Source organism: Staurois parvus, unplaced genomic scaffold (assembly GCF_062004578.1).
Source record: "Staurois parvus isolate SC_StPar_1 unplaced genomic scaffold, SC_StPar_1.0 ptg000053l, whole genome shotgun sequence".
Taxonomy (NCBI): domain Eukaryota; kingdom Metazoa; phylum Chordata; class Amphibia; order Anura; family Ranidae; genus Staurois; species Staurois parvus.
In genome coordinates, this window is record NW_028317849.1 from 3,186,503 (window position 1) to 3,205,061 (window position 18,559).

General features: G+C 41.4%; 1 protein-coding gene across 14 annotated transcripts in view; it reads left to right on the top strand.

The window, feature by feature from the left end:
* Window positions 1-18,559, top strand: part of FCHO1 (FCH and mu domain containing endocytic adaptor 1) — a 192,992-nt gene that overhangs the window by 90,419 nt on the left and 84,014 nt on the right. For 11 of the 14 annotated variants that reach the window (XM_089667280.1, XM_089667349.1, XM_089667334.1 and 8 more), the window contains 3 exons: window positions 1,299-1,371; window positions 1,461-1,494; window positions 4,245-4,302. In XM_089667280.1, coding sequence (XP_089523406.1) covers window positions 1,299-1,371; window positions 1,461-1,494; window positions 4,245-4,302 — 165 coding nt within the window. The remainder of the gene's footprint in view (window positions 1-1,298; window positions 1,372-1,460; window positions 1,495-4,244; window positions 4,303-18,559) is intronic. The other 3 variants (XM_089667341.1, XM_089667365.1, XM_089667357.1) reach the window with 1 other exon arrangement.

An 18,559-nucleotide genomic window follows, 5' to 3' on the forward strand; every position in this document is an offset into this window, starting at 1 on the left:
GTGTATGTATGTATATATGTATATATATGTGTGTGTGTGTGTGTGTGTGTGTACATATGTGTATATGTGTGTGTGTGTGTACACACACACACACACACTATATATATATATATATATATATATATATATATATTGTGTGTGTGTATATTTGTGTGTATGTATGTGATTTGCATTTCCGGGTAGGAGGTGCGCCCTTGGGCAGCCTTACCTGTCGATCACCAGGTCCCAGCCGGTGATTCCCAGTAAATCAATTAATTTACATGTATTGGGATATTTTTTTTTTTTTTTAGCAAAGACATGTAGCAGAATATAGTTTGGCCTAAATTTATGATGAAATTTGATTTTTAAAATTTTTTTTGCTGCATATGTTTTATAGCAAAAAGTCAACAATATTGTTTTTACTCAAAATTGTTGTTCTTTTTTTTTTTTTTTATAGCGCAAAAAATAAAAAATGCTGAGGCGATCAAATACCATTGAAAGAGAGCTCTATTTGTGGGGGGACATAAATTTAATTTGGGTGCATAGTTGCATGACCGCGCAATTCTCAGTTTAATTAGCGCTGCCCCGTGTCGTAAAAAATGGCCTGGTCAGGAAGGGGGTATATCCTCTGGAGGGCAAGTGGTTAAAGGCAATGCCACCAGCTTACCATGGTGTTCAATTTTTTTTTATGAAAACAAGATGTTTTACATTAAAAACACTCAAATATCCAAACAAAAAGTTCAAGCCAGGTTCTGCACTGATGCAGACATTTCATTAGATAGGTTTCTATGCACTCTGTGCTGGTATGTATGCAGGAAGTAAAACTTTCTGTATTGGCACAGCTGAAAAGAGCATGTCTCAACCGTCAGTGTACCCCAAGCTTGGCTGGGCAGAGGAAGGCTGGGCTCTCATTCCAAAAACTATCATTGAGGAAAGAGGTAGGGACAGCTGGGGTGTGAACCCCTCCTGTTTCTGTATAGCTCTGGCTGTCCCCTGGCAGGCTGGAGGAGAAAATGGCAACCTAGCCCTGCTAGGTATACTGGAAGATTGAATGCAGAACTGTCAACTGCACTGACAGCCACTACAACCTTAATCAGGAGCACTAAAAGCTCCCAATAGACAAAGCATAGCTGACAGACTGTCAGAGCGATATTTGAGCTTTTCTGGTTGTACTGCTCTTATGAAATACATGTAGGGTAGACATTACAGTTACAAGAGGAAAGAGAGGGCCCTGCGCATTAGCGTTTACAATCTAAGATGATTTATTTGTAGCCTCCTTAACATCCAGATGTACACCTGAAGATCTCACTCTCTCACAGGTGTAAAGCGCACGTGGTCCAAACCATTCCGTATCCGTGGTTTGAGCAAGAGAGAGAAGGACACACATCCGGTGTAAGAAAAAAAAACGTATCAACACAATATAAATATGTCAGTATCCCACAGGTTGACAAGTAATTTGTCCTTTTTATTTTCATCTGCAGAGAGTCCAATGAACCAGACTGTGCGGTAAGAAAAGTGTGTATATCCATTTTTGTTGCAAGTTTGTGTTATTTTATTAAACACTATATAGGCAAGTTAGGTAGATTTTCACAGTAGACAAAATGTGTGGCTTTTTTTTTTTTCTTTGAAGCAGAGTTCCACTCACCCTGTCAAAAAATAAAAGTCAGCAGCTACAAAAACTGTAGCTGCTGACTTTTAAAAAACAGCCACTTACCTGTCACTGTATTCCAGGAGGCCAGCATCTTCAGTGTGGGCACCCGGCTGTGACAGCTTGCAGCATTCACAGCTGTGTGCCCACTGCGCATGCGCGAGTAGCACTGCGCTTCACGAATGGTCCTGTAGTCTTCTGGGACCTGTCACGTGTCCCAAAAGACTACAGGGAGGGAGGTAGGACACCTTCCGCTTCTGATCACCTAGGCGATTGGACCGACAGTGGGAACGGGTACCTGTCAAATTCGGGTGGAGATCCACTTTAAGTTAGTTTTGAGGCATACAATTATATTAGCTGATTTGTATCTTTCATTAATGAATTATTTTAGTACTTTTAAGTACTATGTTTTTGGAAGTTAAATACAAATTTTGTTACCTTTAAAACTCTTCTAATATTTGGTACTACCACAATAGTATTTCCTGTAGTGCTGTTGTGCACACAGTCCCTGTGGTTTGCTATAAGAACGCAAATTTCGGTTCTCACCAAGAGTTTCAATTGAATAATTCAGCAAGCTGCAGTTCCTCCGGCCAGACTATGACCTAGGATTGCCCACAATGCCAGCTTAGGCTGTAGTGTTGGAGAAAATATCCTGACCAGAATGTAATTATGCTGTGTGTAATTATGCTGTGTATAATTATGCCCCAGAATAATGAAGCTCCAGTTAGAACTAATTAATTACAGGGGATGAAAGGTCCTTACTTTAACTAGGGACTATACAGGTGAAACTCGAAAAATTAGAATATCGTGCAAAAGTTCATTTATTTCTGTAATGCAACTTAAAAGGTGAAACTAATATATGAGATAGACTCATTACATGCAAAGCAAGATAGTTCAAGCCATGATTTGTCATAATTGTGATGATTATGGCTTACAGCTCATGAAAACCCCAAATCCACAATCTCAGAAAATTAGAATATTCTGAAAAGGTGCAAAATTCTCAGCTCAAAGTGTCCCACTCTAATCAGCTAATTAAGCCATAACACCTGCAAAGGGTTCCTGAGCCTTTAAATGGTCTCTCAGTCTGGTTCAGTAGGAATCACAATCATGGGAAAGACTGCTGACCTGACAGTTGTGCAGAAAACCATCATTGACACCATCCATAAGGAGGGAAAGCCTCAAAAGGTAATTGCAAAAGAAGTTGGATGTTCCCAAAGTGCTGTATCAAAGCACATTCATAGAAAGTTATGTGGAAGGGAAAAGTGTGGAAGAAAAAGATGCACAAGCAGCAGGGATGACCGCAGCCTGGAGAGGATTGTCAGGAAAAGGCCATTCAAAAGTGTTGGGGACTTTCACAAGGAGTGGACTGAGGCTGGAGTCAGTGCATCAAGAGCCACCACACACAGACGGATCCTGGACATGGGCTTCAAATGTCGTATTCCTCTTGTCAAGCCGCTCCTGAACAACAAACAACGTCAGAAGCGTCTTACCTGGGCTAAAGAAAAACAGACCTGGTCTGTTGCTCAGTGGTCCAAAGTCCTCTTTTCTGATGAGAGCAACTTTGGCATCTCATTTGGAAACCAAGGACCCAGAGTATGAAAGAAGAATGGAGAGGCACACACTGCAAGATGCTTGAAATCCAGTGTGAAGTTTCCACAGTCTGTGTGGATTTGGGGAGCCATGTCATCTGCTGGTGTTGGTCCACTGTGCTTCATTAAGCCCAGGGTCAACGCAGCCTTCTACCAGGAGATTTTGGAGCACTTCATGCTTTCTTCCGCAGACGAGCTTTATGGGGATGCTGACTTCATTTTTCAGCAGGACTTGGCACCTGCCCACACTGCCAAAAGCACCAAAACCTGGTTCAATGACCGTTGGATTACTGTGCTTGATTGGCCAGCAAACTCGCCTGACCTGAACCCCATAGAGAATCTATGGGGCATTGCCAAGAGAAAGATGAGAGACATGAGACCGAACAATGCAGAAGAGCTGAAGGCCGCTATTGAAGCATCCTGGTCTTCCATAACACCTCAGCAGTGCCACAGGCTGATAGCTTCCATGCCACGCCGCAATGAGGCAGTAATTGCTGCAAAAGGGGCCCAAACCAAGTACTGAGTACATATGCATGCTTATACTTTTCAGAGGTCCGATATTGTTCTATGTACAATCCTTGTTTTATTGATTGCATGTAATATTCTCATTTTCTGAGATTGTGGATTTGGGGTTTTCATGAGCTGTAAGACATAATCATCACAATTATGACAAATCACGTCTTGAACTATCTTGCTTTGCATGTAATGAGTCTATCTCATATATTAGTTTCACCTTTTAAGTTGCATTACTGAAATAAATGAACTTTTGCACGATATTCTAATTTTTCGAGTTTCACCTGTATATGCTTTTTAAAAATATGCATCCTAGGAGTTAAGTTGTATATTTAGTGGTGGACAGGTCAGTTGTAATATAGTCCATAGATCCAAATCCACCAAGTGCAACATTACAGGAGATTTTGGCAACAGTTTAAAATTCTGTATTTACCAAAGCCTGCACATTAGGGGAAAGTGATAAAGCATTAATACAGGTTTTTTTTCACAGTTTGCTTTCTTCTTTCTAATTTTAGGATCTTCCAGATATTGATGAGGAAGGTTTTACAATTCGTCCTGATGAAAACATAACCAGTATCCTTTGTAACCTATGATCCCCTGTGTAACAACATGGAAAAATATTGCTCCCCCTGTCTCTTGGAAAGAAATCTAAAGTCCCATTTAAACCTATGGGCACACGTTGTAATGCACATTTTCTTGGGGTGAATGGGCACTAGTTTACTTTTTAAAAGAACCTTAAACAACAAATAGATTCAAACTAGCCACATAGGAAATAATGGGATTTCTATTTGAAATACCATCTGTGCATGTATTTTACTGCAGGGATATGCATAGGTGCAGATAGACTCTAACACATTTAAAGTCAAGAATTGGGGAAAAAAATCCCTACTGGTTAACATGTAGTCAACTGTTTAGTATGTTTATTGCAGTAAGAGACACTAATTTTTGATTGAAAAAGATACTTTATTACAGAAGTATAAAAAAAAATAATACTCGTTATCGGGGTACATCTCACCCTATACTGCGACGCAGCGCACCACATTGCAATATAGTTCCTAGCATTCAATAAATACATTCACTCAGCGGTAAGATGCCTGACGTGATGTGCGTGGCGGACGAATCCCCAGACCAACACGTCATGCATAACGCCGCTTACCCCGAGACCATAGCATCCTAAAACAAAGAACATTTCCTACCATTACAGAGTCATGCAAAATACGGATGTTACACTTTACAATAAGCATCGGGTGTGTGGGGGGGGGGGGAGGGGAAAAAAGGGGACACAGGCCCGAAGCTTTATTGAAGGGACAAAGACGCGGAAGGGGGAGTAGGGGGAAGGGGAGATCTTCAGACGTCCTCTTCCTCCTTAAAGTCCATCAAGGTATAGTCTCTGAGCAGACTGAGGATCAGTCTGCGGCAGTCCTCAATGGACATCCTCTCCCGCTGGTGGATGAGGCGCTTCCTGGCGCACCATAAAGCGTCCTTAAAACAACACAGCACCCGCCAGGCGCTGTCAATGTCCTCCAGAGAAAAAGTTCCACAGAAAAGTCAATTCAACACTCCAAAGTGTGTGATGGCTGTCTGTGGCACAAAGTCCTTGAGTTCAGGTTCCAGGGCCCTCAACAGGTCCTGAGCAAAAGAGCACTCCCAGAAAACGTGATGAGCCGTTTCCTCGTGGATGATGCAGAAGGGGCAGTGTCTGTATCTGCTCAGGTTCCTGGCATGCATAAATGTCCTGAGAGGCAACCCCCCTTGGATTGCCATCCATGCCAGGTCCTTGTGCCTGTTGGTGAGGATGTTTGAAGAAACATTCCTCCAGACCACCTTGCAGGTGTCTGAAGGCAGGCCTGGAACCGACTCCAAAATGTCGCTTGCTCTGATGAGCTTGTAGATGATCTTTGGCTTCCACAAGTCAGGCTTGACTCCCTGTAGCCCCTTCTTGATAAACTTGAAGGTATCCAGGTAGTACCAAGAGGTGTCCCAGTTGTAGGGGATGGAACTGTCCCAATTGTTCCATCCGAGGGACCTCCAGAGAGGCAACAGGAAGAAGTGTGACATTGCGTTCCCGCCAGAGTCCATAATCCTTTTGGACAAAGTTCTGCGGATGCAGTTGCAGGCAAAGAACACCCTCAGTTGGGTGGCGATGTCGGGCACGCCCTTACCGCCCTTGAAGGGCTCCTTGAACATGACTGCCCGCTTCACTCTGTCCATCTTGGAGCCCCAGATGAAGTGAAACACCGCCCTGGTGATGGCCTTACAGGTGTTGACCCGTGGGGGCCAGGCCTGGGCGAGGTACTGCAACACAGGGAGAATCTCGCTGCGGAGTACCAGTGTCTTCCCTTCGATGGTGAGGTAAGAGACACTAATATACCATTCCAAACCATAAATATGTACCCACACAGGATGTATCTGTGATCACACCTGCCATTGTTGTGCTTTTTCATAGTACAGCTCATGTTGGGTGAGAGCAGGAAAGCTTTCCAAATTCCAACATAATGAGTTCTGACATACTTAATAAGACACACAAAATATAAAATGCAGCAAAACACTATTGTTAAAATAAAAAAAAAAAAGAAAAAGGTTTTCTAAAATAAATTGATGTTGCATTCCACAACCTGCAATTGCTCCAGGCAAATGTGCACATGATTTCCTTGTTCAAGGAGGTGATACATTTTGTCACCTCCTTCCATATTTAGAACAGGAGTTTGCATGTGTATGCAAATTATTTGGCCTTTGTTCCAAAGGATAGGCCCTGCTTCACACCTGGGTGTTTTGTAGCTTGGAGCATTTTCAAGCCTAAACAACCATTTCCTCCTCCTTGCTAGATGTCCATTGGCTAAAACAATACAGGAGCAGTGCATGCCCCTAATGGATTTACACCCTGCTTGGCTGACAAGTTTTTGCTCAGCTGTTTGGATTTTTTTTTATCAAAAGATGTCAGGTGGAGTGGTGCAGACAGGATAACCCACTGTTTAAAGTTTTGCAGGTTCATTAGGAGCTGACTGATATTTAAAAGTTACCCCTGCAATACCCCCCCAAATTGCAAGGGTTATATGCTTGTTTAGTCTACGGGCAGATGAATAAGCATTCATGCTTACATTATTGCTCTCTCTTCCGGAGGCTAATGCGTTCCACTTTTCAAAATACTGGGAACATGGGTTGGTGCTCAGCCATCCCCACATACATGTTTGTGATTGCACCAGAAAGCCTGTGACCAGCAGAGTGAAGAAGGAAAGCAGCTTTGTGGGAATGGTCTCAAAGCTAGAAGGTAACCTGTGAAAAAGAGGAATAAGGTAAGTATTACTGCTTTTTCTTCTACCCCTTGACTAAACGAGCATTAAAGAATATGTAAACCCAACATTTCATATTCCTATTATGTACTTGTATGAAAAGTATCCTGTCTCTTTGCACTGCTTCCTTTGTGTTAAATCCTTACTGTTCCTGACAGTCCCTCTGCTTTCCTATTATACCTGACCACACTAGGCATGAGAGCACAGTGTAGTCAGTTCTCTAGCTGTGCTGAGAACTGATCTTGCTCTCCTCCAATGATCAGGCTTGTGCTGACACTTCCTCCCCCTGCACAGCCATTCACTGGGTAGATCAGTGTGATGCTGTTTCTCCTCCCTGAGCTCCTTAAGCAGCTAAAACCAGAGAGTACGTGATCACTTACAAAAAATGGGCAAAAAATGTATTTATAATGTTTTTTATATCTATACTCAAATGTTTTACCATGCATTTCTATTTTAAACTGAATGGGTTGTTTTACAAAGTAAGGGTTTACATATTTTTTAAATTTAAATTTAAAATTTAGTAATTTTCACTGCTGCTTCGAGTGGGCTTTATCCATGTACATATAAGGCTGATAAATATGAGAGACACTGTTACATGGATGATGCTGACCAATCAGATGCTGTCTAGCCCGTACTGTCATCCCTGCAAGGAGAGCAGAGAAAGACTCTTCACAGGTCTGGGGATTTAAAATCCCCGCCGCTTTCTCTCCTGACTTTGCAGGGATGACAGTTCGGGTTAGAGGGCTTTTGATTGGTCAGCACCATCCACGTGAGGGTGCTGATCAATCAGATTATGTCTAGCCCGTACTGTCATCCCTGCAAGGAGAGGAGAGAAAGTGGCGTGGATTTCAAATCTGAGAATATGGACCATCTGTTTCCATAGTATACATCCCCACACGTCCACTCTCCGCTCTGCATGGGATGCCTACAGGGAGGGTTCCCGCACTGCTCCTGTGTGGGTTCACATAGGAGCAGTGGGGAAACCGCATGTGATTTGGACAGGAATTGCATTTATGTTCAAATCTCATGCTAATCTTTGCGGTGCAATTGTATTGACACAAATTGCAAAGTATCGGTTTCTGGTATTGGGAACATTTTCACAAGTATGAGCACTCGTGAAAATACTCGGTATCAGCACCGATATCGGTATCGGTGCATCCCTAGGAAACGGTTTAGAGATTACTGTTGGAGTTCCACCTAGTCATGATTTTATAGGCAATCTTGTGATACTTGCTGCTAATGGACAAAAAAAATCTGATTTCTTAATCATACATTGAGACACAGGATGAATTTTCAGGTACATTGGGTTATGCTGCTGCCTTCAAGAGATTAAAGCTGTAAGGGCAGCCCAGCATGCCTCAGTTTTTTTGCTGGCACCTATTAGAGCTGATTTTTTTTTTTTTTTTTGATAGCAGAAAAACTTTGGGTTCATTTTTCATCTAGCCAGTTTCTTCAGTTGCTGCAGAGCCAGAAGGGGTTAATTTTACTGCCACTGGAGAAACGGGGATGGCTGCAAGGTGTCTTTTGGCATTAGACTCTGCACAAGGTGTTCGTCTATGGTGTACCTATGGTGCAACGTGTTGAGTCAGCTACAGAGTGCTATACAGGTCCAGGACAGAGGTGCACCCTGGACTTGTGGAGTCCTGTCTCTGAAAATCACTTAGAAATATGCCCACTAGATGGGCAAAGACTGCCAGGAGTGACATGCTTCTTGAATCTTCTCTATTCCTCCTTTTGTGTGGTGCAATTTGTTTACATATACATGCATGCCTTTTTTTTTTTTTTTCTACACTTTGTTTTTGTATATTTCAACTGTATTGCTATCACAAGGGGCTAACTGTAACAGTGATCACTTTTGAAGTCCAGGAGGTGGCTATAAGAATTAATATCAAAGCTCGTTTCTGCAGCAGCCTTGAGTTTGCTTAACCCCTTAAATACCAGGATGCTTTAACCCCTTAAATTCCAAGACGTTTATAAATGTACCTTGGTATTCAACGAGTTAAAAGTTCTCTGGCTGTAAGCCATATATTTATAGGATTATTATATACAGTAGGTTTATTTTGCTTATTGTATTTGACTGTTCACACATTTTTGGTTATCTTTTTGGCCAAAAAATAAAAACGGAAAAACAAAACACAAAAAACTGCAGGCCTCTGAGTGATGCAACCCCTAAATAGACATATATTTGGCATCACTCTGTGTTTTAAAGGATAAGTTCACCTTTGGGAACATGTTACATGTTCCACCCATTTTTAGGGTGTTCCCATAGCCGCAGCTGCCACCTGCAACCTCCCCCCCTGACAGATAGTATGGGGAGACTTCTCTCCATACAAGCTGTCAAATTTGAAAACCGCGTGGCCCACACGGCCACATCATTCATTCACGGACTTCCGTGAATTAATGAACTGCAAGTCCCAACAGCCTTAGCAGCTGTGGGCTTGAAGTTTTCAGTGAACTACCACGGTGCTGTGAAGCCCCGTGGTAGTTCATGGAAGCTTCCTGTCGGAATATCTACTTGCTCATACATCTCGTATGGCAAGCAGACATTCGGACAGGTCTGCTGGAGACCTGCATGGCTTTAGCGATCTGATCACTGGTGTAATGCTTTTCAGGCTCCTGTAGACAAAAATAAAAAATGCACATTTTTTTTTTACCTGCATTTTATCCTTTAAAGACATTGTGCGAATCCCAGGGTGATCTAGTATGAGAGAGAAAAGGTTTTGAGTTTGGTCGTTGAAGTTTATAGAGGCTTCTTTTAAGCCAATGTGACAACTCTAAGTTTTTACTTTATTTTATCAGATGTTACATATTCTAGATGACACTGATTTTACTGTGCAAGCTATAAACTTTGCTTTATTAGTGTCCCTAACTTGCTGTCATAACAGCACTACTTTTTAGCAATAGAAATATGTTGTCTCCCTCTAGTGGATATCTGACATTATTTCTCTTTTTTACAAGAATTCCTTTAAAAGACTACAGCGTTCCCCTACAGCTGGGTATACACTAGCAATATTTTGGTCAAAATTTCTTTGGAAAATTTGTACACATTTTAAATTGGCTCAAGATTTCCATTTGCTTTTAACATTTGATTTTAGAATGAATGGACTTTACCAAACGAAAAGCACATACACAGGTAGACATTTGTACATATGAGAAAAATGTTCCATCTTGATCCTTTGATTTTTTTTTTTTTTTTTGTCACTGCAGTCAAAAACAAAAGTATATTTGACCCCACTAATCATTAGAAAAACTAACAAATATTCTTCAAACGAAAAATGTTGAACGGAATTCTACAAGTGTATATCCAGTTTAACGACTTGCCTACCAGGCACTTTTAGCCCTTCATGCCCAGACCAATTTTCAGCTTTCAGCACTCTCATACTTTGAATGAAAATTGTGCGGTCATGCAACACTGTACCCAAACTAAATTTTTATCATTTTTTTTTAGATAGAGCTTTCTTTTGGTGTTATTTAATCACCACTGGGGTTTTTATTTTTTGCTAAACAAACTAAAGACCAAACTTTTTGAAAAAAAAAAGTTTTTCTTAGTTTCTGTTATAAAGTTTTGTAAATAAATAATTTTTCTCCTTCACTGATGGGCACTGATGAGGCTGCAGTGATTAAACTGATGAGCACTGATTCCTAGCACTGATGGGGCTACGCTGATCACCAGGACAATGACGATCAGTGCCCTGATGATCAGTGTAGATGTTCCCCTGCGAAATGCCGTTTACCGGCTCTCCTCTCCTCATGCGCTGTCAGCCGATAACTGGAATTTCCTATTGATCAGCTTTGAGGACACAGCTGGTCACATGGTAAAAGCGGCTGTGATTGGCCCGTTCCTTAGTCATGTGATCAGCTGTGTCCGAAGGAACAACGATCACAGATCGCGCTCAGTGCATGCCCCAGTGGGGGTGGGGAATGTGGTTCTGGGAGGACGTCCACGGATGCCCTCTCAGATCTAGACAACCTCGCTGTAGCCTTCTTTTGGCTATAGTGTGGTCAGGAACTGGTTAAGGTGAAAGAAGAGGACTAGATTTTCAGGGATACTCAGCAATTGACCTTCTTATAATATTACCAAACTAGAACCCTAGTCATGTGTATAGTTGTGTGCTATAACATCTTATCTGAGAACCAATGTTGCCAACCTACCAGACTGAAATTCACTGACATGACACCCAGCTTTTTACCGGCATTTCCAAAAGTTAAAAAATTACATTTAAGTGCAAATTTCAGTAATTTGGCTACAAACAAGTACAATATGGATCTAGCAATGAGATTTAACGTAGGTATTAAGGCAGAAAACATATTTCTAATTTTATTTTCAATATAATAAGTAGCTCAGGGACAGGACTTCAGAGGGCAAGAAATTAGAATGGGCAGGCACACACACATGAAATTAACTCTCACAGTGACACTGATAGCAGCGTGCAGCACTACAGATGATATCTCACCAATATGACACATTCCCTCCTGAGTCACAGCGACAAACAGTCCCAACAGCACTGCCAGTCCCGCTCCTAGCTTGCCTTGCTAATTAAATTATTGAACAACTACAATACAGAATAGTAATAAGCCTCAAACATGAATATTTAAGGAAGTAAAAGTGAGGATTTGGCTTTATTAGGAGAAAATCTATGTGTGCACAATTATTGGGCAACTATTAGTGTGCAGTATTATTATACAACTAACTGAAAAATTAACCTTTTTCCCATCTCACTTATTTTCATCTGTTTAACCCTCGGTTCACATCTGTATGGGTGGTGCCACTGCGGGACCCGCAGAAATGCCTGCAGCAGCACCACCCATACAGAGGAATGTGGGATCCATGGACAGGTGCCATTAATTCTTTTCCACTCTTCTTTTCAATAACAGTCATAAGCCTTCCATTCATGGAGTGTCAGTTTCTTGATTTGTTGTAAGCTTTTTTGTGCAGCAGCAACCAAAGCCTCCCAGACACTGTTCAGAGAGGTCTACAATCTCTCAATAGGGTTTAGGTCAGGTGAGGAAGGGGGCCATGTCATTAATCTTTCCTCTTTAAGGCCTTTACTGGCTAGCCACACAGTGGAGTACTTCAGTGCATGCAATGGAGCATTGTCCCACATAAATATCATTGTCTTCTTGAAAGATGCAGACTTTTGCCTGTACCACTGCTTGAAGAAAGTTTCTTCTAAAACCTGGCAGCAGGTTTGATTTTGAGTCCATCTTCAACCCGAAAAAGTCCAACTAGCTCATCTTTATTAATACCAGCCCATACCAGTACCCCACCTCCACCTTGCTGGCATCTGAGTCGAAGTGGAGCTCTGTGCCCATTACTGGTCCAGCCACGAGCCCATCCATTTGGTCCGTCAAGAGACTCTCATATCACCAGTCCATAAAACCTTTGAAAAATCTGTCTTCAGATATTTCTTGGTTCAGTCTTGATGTTTCAACTTATGTATCTTGATCAGTGGTGGTCAGGTTTCAGCCTTCCTTACCCTGGCCATGTCTCTGAGCACTGAACATCTTGTACTTCTGGGCACTCCATGAAGATTGCAGTTCTGGAATATGACAGCACTGGAGGATAATGGATTCCTGGTAGCTTCATGTTTGATTCTTAAATCTTTGGCAGTTCATTTGCATAATTTATTTTTCCAACACGTTTCTCGTAAACCTGTTGGCTATTTGCAACAAAATGTTTGATGGTTCTGTGATCACGCCCCAAAAGCTTAGCAATTTCCAGGGTGTTGCATCCCTCTGAAAGACTTTTTAGATTTTTTTGACTTTTCAGAGTCAGTTAAATCTTTTTTGTCCATTTTACCTGAGGAAAAGATACTGCCTAATAATTATGCACACTTTGATATAGGGTGTTGATCTTCTTAAACCACACCCTCCCTCATTACAGAAATCCTGATATGCTTAAATCTAATAAGCATTCAAGTTTATACAGCTTGGAGTTGGATAAAATGCATAAAAAGGATGAATTGGTCAAAATATTCACTTGCCTAATTGTACACACAATGTGCACATTGCAACATAGTGATCTTATTAAAATAAAATTACAGCTTTTTAAACAGTAATCACAATGTCCTATAGAATATGTATCATCTGATAAAATGAAGTAAAATCTTAAAGCTGTCATAGACCTGGGAGGATAAGTCATTATGCTAAAACTTGCAGTGTAGTGTACTATATAGCTGGTTAGTTAATGCTGTTACACTGCTGCAGTACTGTTTAAAAAGGGATTTGAAAATAAGGAAAAATCACACAGCTTATAATATCTAATTCTTCATTTAATCTAGTGGGGATTAATATGTTTAAAGAATCACTCTATTGCAGGTAAAACAAAAAAGGGGAATTTACTATTTTTTTTCACTGCGGCCCACAAGGCATTACACATGCAATCCGCAGATTGCGGGTGCAATGCCAGGCTCCTGCAGACAGGATCAGCTGTCTGCCTGTACCTCCCATATGGGCATATTTATTGAATGTCAGTAAAAATCGATGAACTACGAGAATGCTTACCAGCACCCTCGCTGTTCATTAGGAACTACAAGCTGTCGACCGCAGGGGCTGACTGTACTTGTAGATCATTTACAGACCTCTGCCAATATGCCCACGCTTTTTTAAAATTGTGATGGTGCAGGGAGATGGTGCAGTGGTCCCCTGCCCACTGTCACAGGGGAGAGGAGGCAGGAGCTCAAACATGTCACATGTTCCATCCTAAATATGGGTTCAATATGTAACATGTACCAAAGGTGGATTTATCCTTTAAGTTGTAAATTCAGTAGGTTTCAGTATGAGAAGTTCTTTTGCTCTTTTAGATGTTTTAAAGGTTGTTCTTTTTCAAGAGGAGATCTTGCAGCATCTCTAACATCAGAAGGTAATGTCCTTCCAGAATATTTTAATGCTGAAAACTCAAATACAGCACCTCTTACTTTATTACTCATGGTCAAATAACTTTTCATGATGGTTTTGCCACTTGGAAGACATCACCAAAATATCCTACAAGGCTATCTAAAGCACAGTGTACCCCACCATTTCACTCTTAAAGCAGCATTAAACCTGAAAGCAAACATTTATTAAATTGCAGCTTACTAATTCTTAGATGTTATAGCTGCATTAGTCTTTTTTCCGCAATCTTTATTCTTTTCTATGTTTATCTGGTGATCTGGCCAGTAAGTCTATTGTTTTTCAAAGCTCTTGCAGATATCTTCAGTACAAGGATGAGACAAACCATTTACCACTGACGGGTGCTTACAATAATCCGCTTTTATTTATGTAAAACCTTTATCCTAAAAAGGAAAAACTATTACTATTAAAACAGATATCCCCAAAATGACCCCTTTTTGCATACCCATAGTAACATTGTACTACTTTGGGGAAGTGATCAGTATTTTTTTTTTACACAATTTGCTTATAGCAAAGAATTACTTTGCTAGAAGCAAGCATTTACCTGAATGACATCGATTCATTCAGGGTTTTTTTTTATTTTTTTAGCTTAGCTGTGATTTGGTCACGGCTAATCACATGACACAGCTGGGCTGTGATTGGCCCAGCTTGTGCATGTGATCGCTGTGACCATTCACAGCTAGACACACTAGTATACAATGGATGGCATGAATGAAGCCATCCATTGTATACAACTGTCATGTGACCTGCTGTGATTGGTCACAGCAGGTCACATGGTACCGGCAACGGGGGCCGGTACTCAGATCTGTCATCGGCCGTGTCCGAGGTACACGGCCAGTGACAGATCGCGCCGCTGCGCAGCTCTGCAGGCACGCAAACTGCGCATGCCCGAAAGGACGCCATATGGCGTCCACCCGGAAAGGTGAGTGTTTTTGCCGGCCGCCGTTCGACCATAGGCCAGGCGGGAAGAGGTTAAGGTGGTAGAGCCTGCAAAATGCATTGCCATAGCAACCATCCTGCTACCGAGATGTGAAGCACACAATAAGCCCACCTTGGCTCTCTAACAGACAAGGTGGGTGTTTACTTGTACATAGAATTTATGTTCTGGAGTTCTTTCCCTAAATGCAACCCTGCTACTGTCCACAGGGAATTATCTGAATTCTCCTACACTTATTACAAGTACTTCTACTTCATTAATGTGAGTGCAATATTGTTCTTTTTATTAACCGCTTTGCCGCCGCCCTATAGTAGAACTACTGCTACAGGGCGGCATGGCTGCACAAAATCATGTGTATATGTGATTTGCATTTCCCGGTAGGGGGTGTGCACGCCGCCATTGGCAGCTAGGGATGTCAATCACCAGGTCCCAGCCAGAGATTCCCAGCCAGCTCCCGGCAATCGTCGAAAGTTGACAGGAGAGACCTGTGTGTAAACAACAGAGGTCTGTCTCTTGTCAGCAAGGACATACTGCTTTATATTTCTCTGCACAGCAGAGAAATACAAAGCAGCATGTCTCCCTAGGTAAAACACACAGCACATAATGTAAAAACAAAGCATACAGTTAACCCTTTGAGCATCCCAGATGTTAACCCCTTCCTGCTCAGTGTCATTAGTACAGTGTAAATGCTTTTTATTAGCACTGATCATTGTATTAATGTCAGTGGCAGTTAGTCATTTCCCACCCAGTGTCAGAATACCCGCCATAGTTCCTCTATAATTCTCTGATCGCTACCATTACTAGTATAAAAAAAAATAAAAATACAAATTCCAGTATATATAACGCCATTTGTAGACGCTTTCACCTTTCGTGTAAACCAATTAATATACATTTATTGGGATTTTTTTTATCAAAGACATAACAGAACACATTTTGGCCTAAATTTATAAGGAAATTTATAAGGAAATTTGATTTTTTTTTTGTTTTTGCTTTTACCGGATAGAGCAAAAAGTAAAAAATGTTTTGTTTTTTTTTCTTCAAAACTGTCTGGCTTGTTTTTGTTTATAGCGAAAAAAAATAAAAACCACAGAGATGATCAAATACCACTGAAAGAAAGTTGTATTTTTGGGGAAAAAGGGAAATAAATGTAATTTATGTACAGCGTTGCATGACCGCGCAATTGTCAATTAAAATAACACAGCACCGTATCGCAAAAAATGGCCTGGTCAGGAAGGGGGTAAATCTTCTAGAGGGCAAGTGGTTAAATTTTGTTATTGATACAAAAAGTTTTCTACACCCTTTGTTTTTTGTTGTTTGTGGATACAAACTACAGAAGTACTTTCTGCAGGCTGAAAAGTGATTTTGCTCTGTAAAATTAGTTTTTTAATGTTAGTTTTGATGCTGTGGGGCAAAAGTATTCAGAAAAGAATTTGGAGGGGGAGTGCCTATTTGCGCAGGGGAGAGTTCCAGGTAGTACCATTCGTCCCAGTCAAAGGAGTTCCCCTCATCTGTGGAAAGGAGTAGAGGAAGATCCCTTGACGGAAATAGAACCGACGTTCAGTGTCCTGATGGTGGTGTTTCCAGATTCTCTAATACAGCCTTTCTAAACCAGGGTTCCTCCAAAAGTTGCTAGGGGTTCCTTGTTCAATGAGCAACAAGTGTAACTACTCTCACTGATAATCCTTTTTTTTTCTAAGGGGATGGAAGTGAAAACAGTTCCCCTTCTCTAAGGGCATGTAAGCCTTGTCTGATTTGGGTGTATGAATTGTTGTAGAAGGGGGTTAGCATGTTAGCCTAGATACTGAAAAATAATTAGAGTTTGCAGTTAAGGGGAGAGATTGGTCAGTAGCTTGCGCAGCTCAGTTGGTACTTGAAAAACAACTTGGAAATGTATATATTATTTAAAATTTTTAATTATGAATACTGTCAGGCTAAGAGGGGTCCTGTTTGGATAGGTAATATAGTACTGTGGGGTCCAGTGCTCTGTCTTGTGTGGGTCAGTGATGAAATATCCGCAATATCATATTAGCCTTTGCGCAATAGTCTAGGTTCAGAAAAGAAGAGAAAAATACAAATTCTACAATATCTGAGGAAACATCAAAACACCGTAGGTTACGCATGTAATTAGGGATGCACTGAAATCTCGATTGCAGAATTGTTTTGGCCGAAATAAGCCCTGTCTGCATTTTGCCGATCTAAAAAATCAAACTGATACAGGTGCTGAAAATGTCCTTTGGCCGGTGCAGTATAGGGGAGGAGAAGAAGAGAGCAGGTGCTGCTGCATCTTGGTTCCGCCCTGCTCCATTCTGACCGGGAGAGATGTGGGTCGCACTGACCCCTCCTCCTACAGGAGGGAGGCGCAACTGCGTAGTGATATCTTGGCGCATGCCCAGTGTTAGTGGCCATGCCCCTTGATGGACCGAGCTGAGCTGCTTTTAAGTCTACTACACAGTGAGGGGAGCAGGCTATGCATGGAACTGGTTTCAGGGGTGCAGGCTGTGTATGGGACTGGTTTCAGGGGTGCAGGCTGTGCATAGAATGGGTGTCGGGGCCACAGGCTGTGCATAGAATGGGTGTCAGGGGCCACAGGATGTGCATAGAATAGGTGTCAGATGCTGCAGGATGTGTATAGAATAGGTGTCAGGGGCCGCAGGATGTGCAGCCTGTGGGCAGAATAAAAAAAATAGATGAAATCTCTGCCAGAAAAAGTGTGTGATATGCCCACCATTAGAATATACCGTCCTGCATCCACCAACTTCTAATGGTGGGCACACATGAATTGTTCTTTCATGGGCTGAACAAAAAAAAAACAGATTCTTCTATTCACATCGATCGATGTGGATGTAGAAATATCCGCCAAAATACATGTTTAAAAATATTTGTCAAAGCCTAGGGGCTATCCACCCAATGGCCTACCCAGGCCCCCATGCTTGGGCATAAGCTCTTTTTCAACTGCGGATGAAAAATCTCATCCAACAGCGCTGCACACACTTGCGTATATTCTGACAGCAAGACCCTGTTGCTGTCAGAATAAACAGATTGGTTCTGCAGCTGAATGGTATTCCTGCAAAGAAAACAGCAATGGTTAACAATAAAACTGTAACTTGACAACAATAAAATGACAACTATTTTTGGTTTTTAACCACTTGCCCTCCAGAGAATTGACCCCTCTTCCTGACCAGGCCATTTTTTGCGGTACGGCGCTGCGTTACTTTTACTGACAATTGCACGGTCATGCAACGCTGCACCCAAATGAAATGTACGTCCTTTTTCCCCACAAATAGAGCTTTCTTTCAGTGGTATTTGATCACTTGTGCATTTTTATTTTTTGTGCTATAAACAAAAAAGACCAACTATTTTGAAAAAACTCAATATTTTTGACTTTTGCTATTAAACATGTCCAATGAAAAAATAAAAAAAATAAAATTTTGTCATAAATTTAGGGCAAAATGTATTCTTCTACATGTCTTTGCTAAAAGAAATCCCAATACGTGTAAATTAATTGGTTTACTTGAAAGTTAGTGTTTACAAATGGCGGTATATATACTGGAAGTTTTTTTTTTTTACTAGTACCGTATTTTCCGGCGTATAAGACGACTGGGCGTATAAGACGACCCCCCTACTTTTCCTGTTAAAATATAGGGTTTGGGCTATACTCGCCGTATAAGACTACCCCCCTCTTCCAACCAATCACGGCAAGCAATGTACCAGT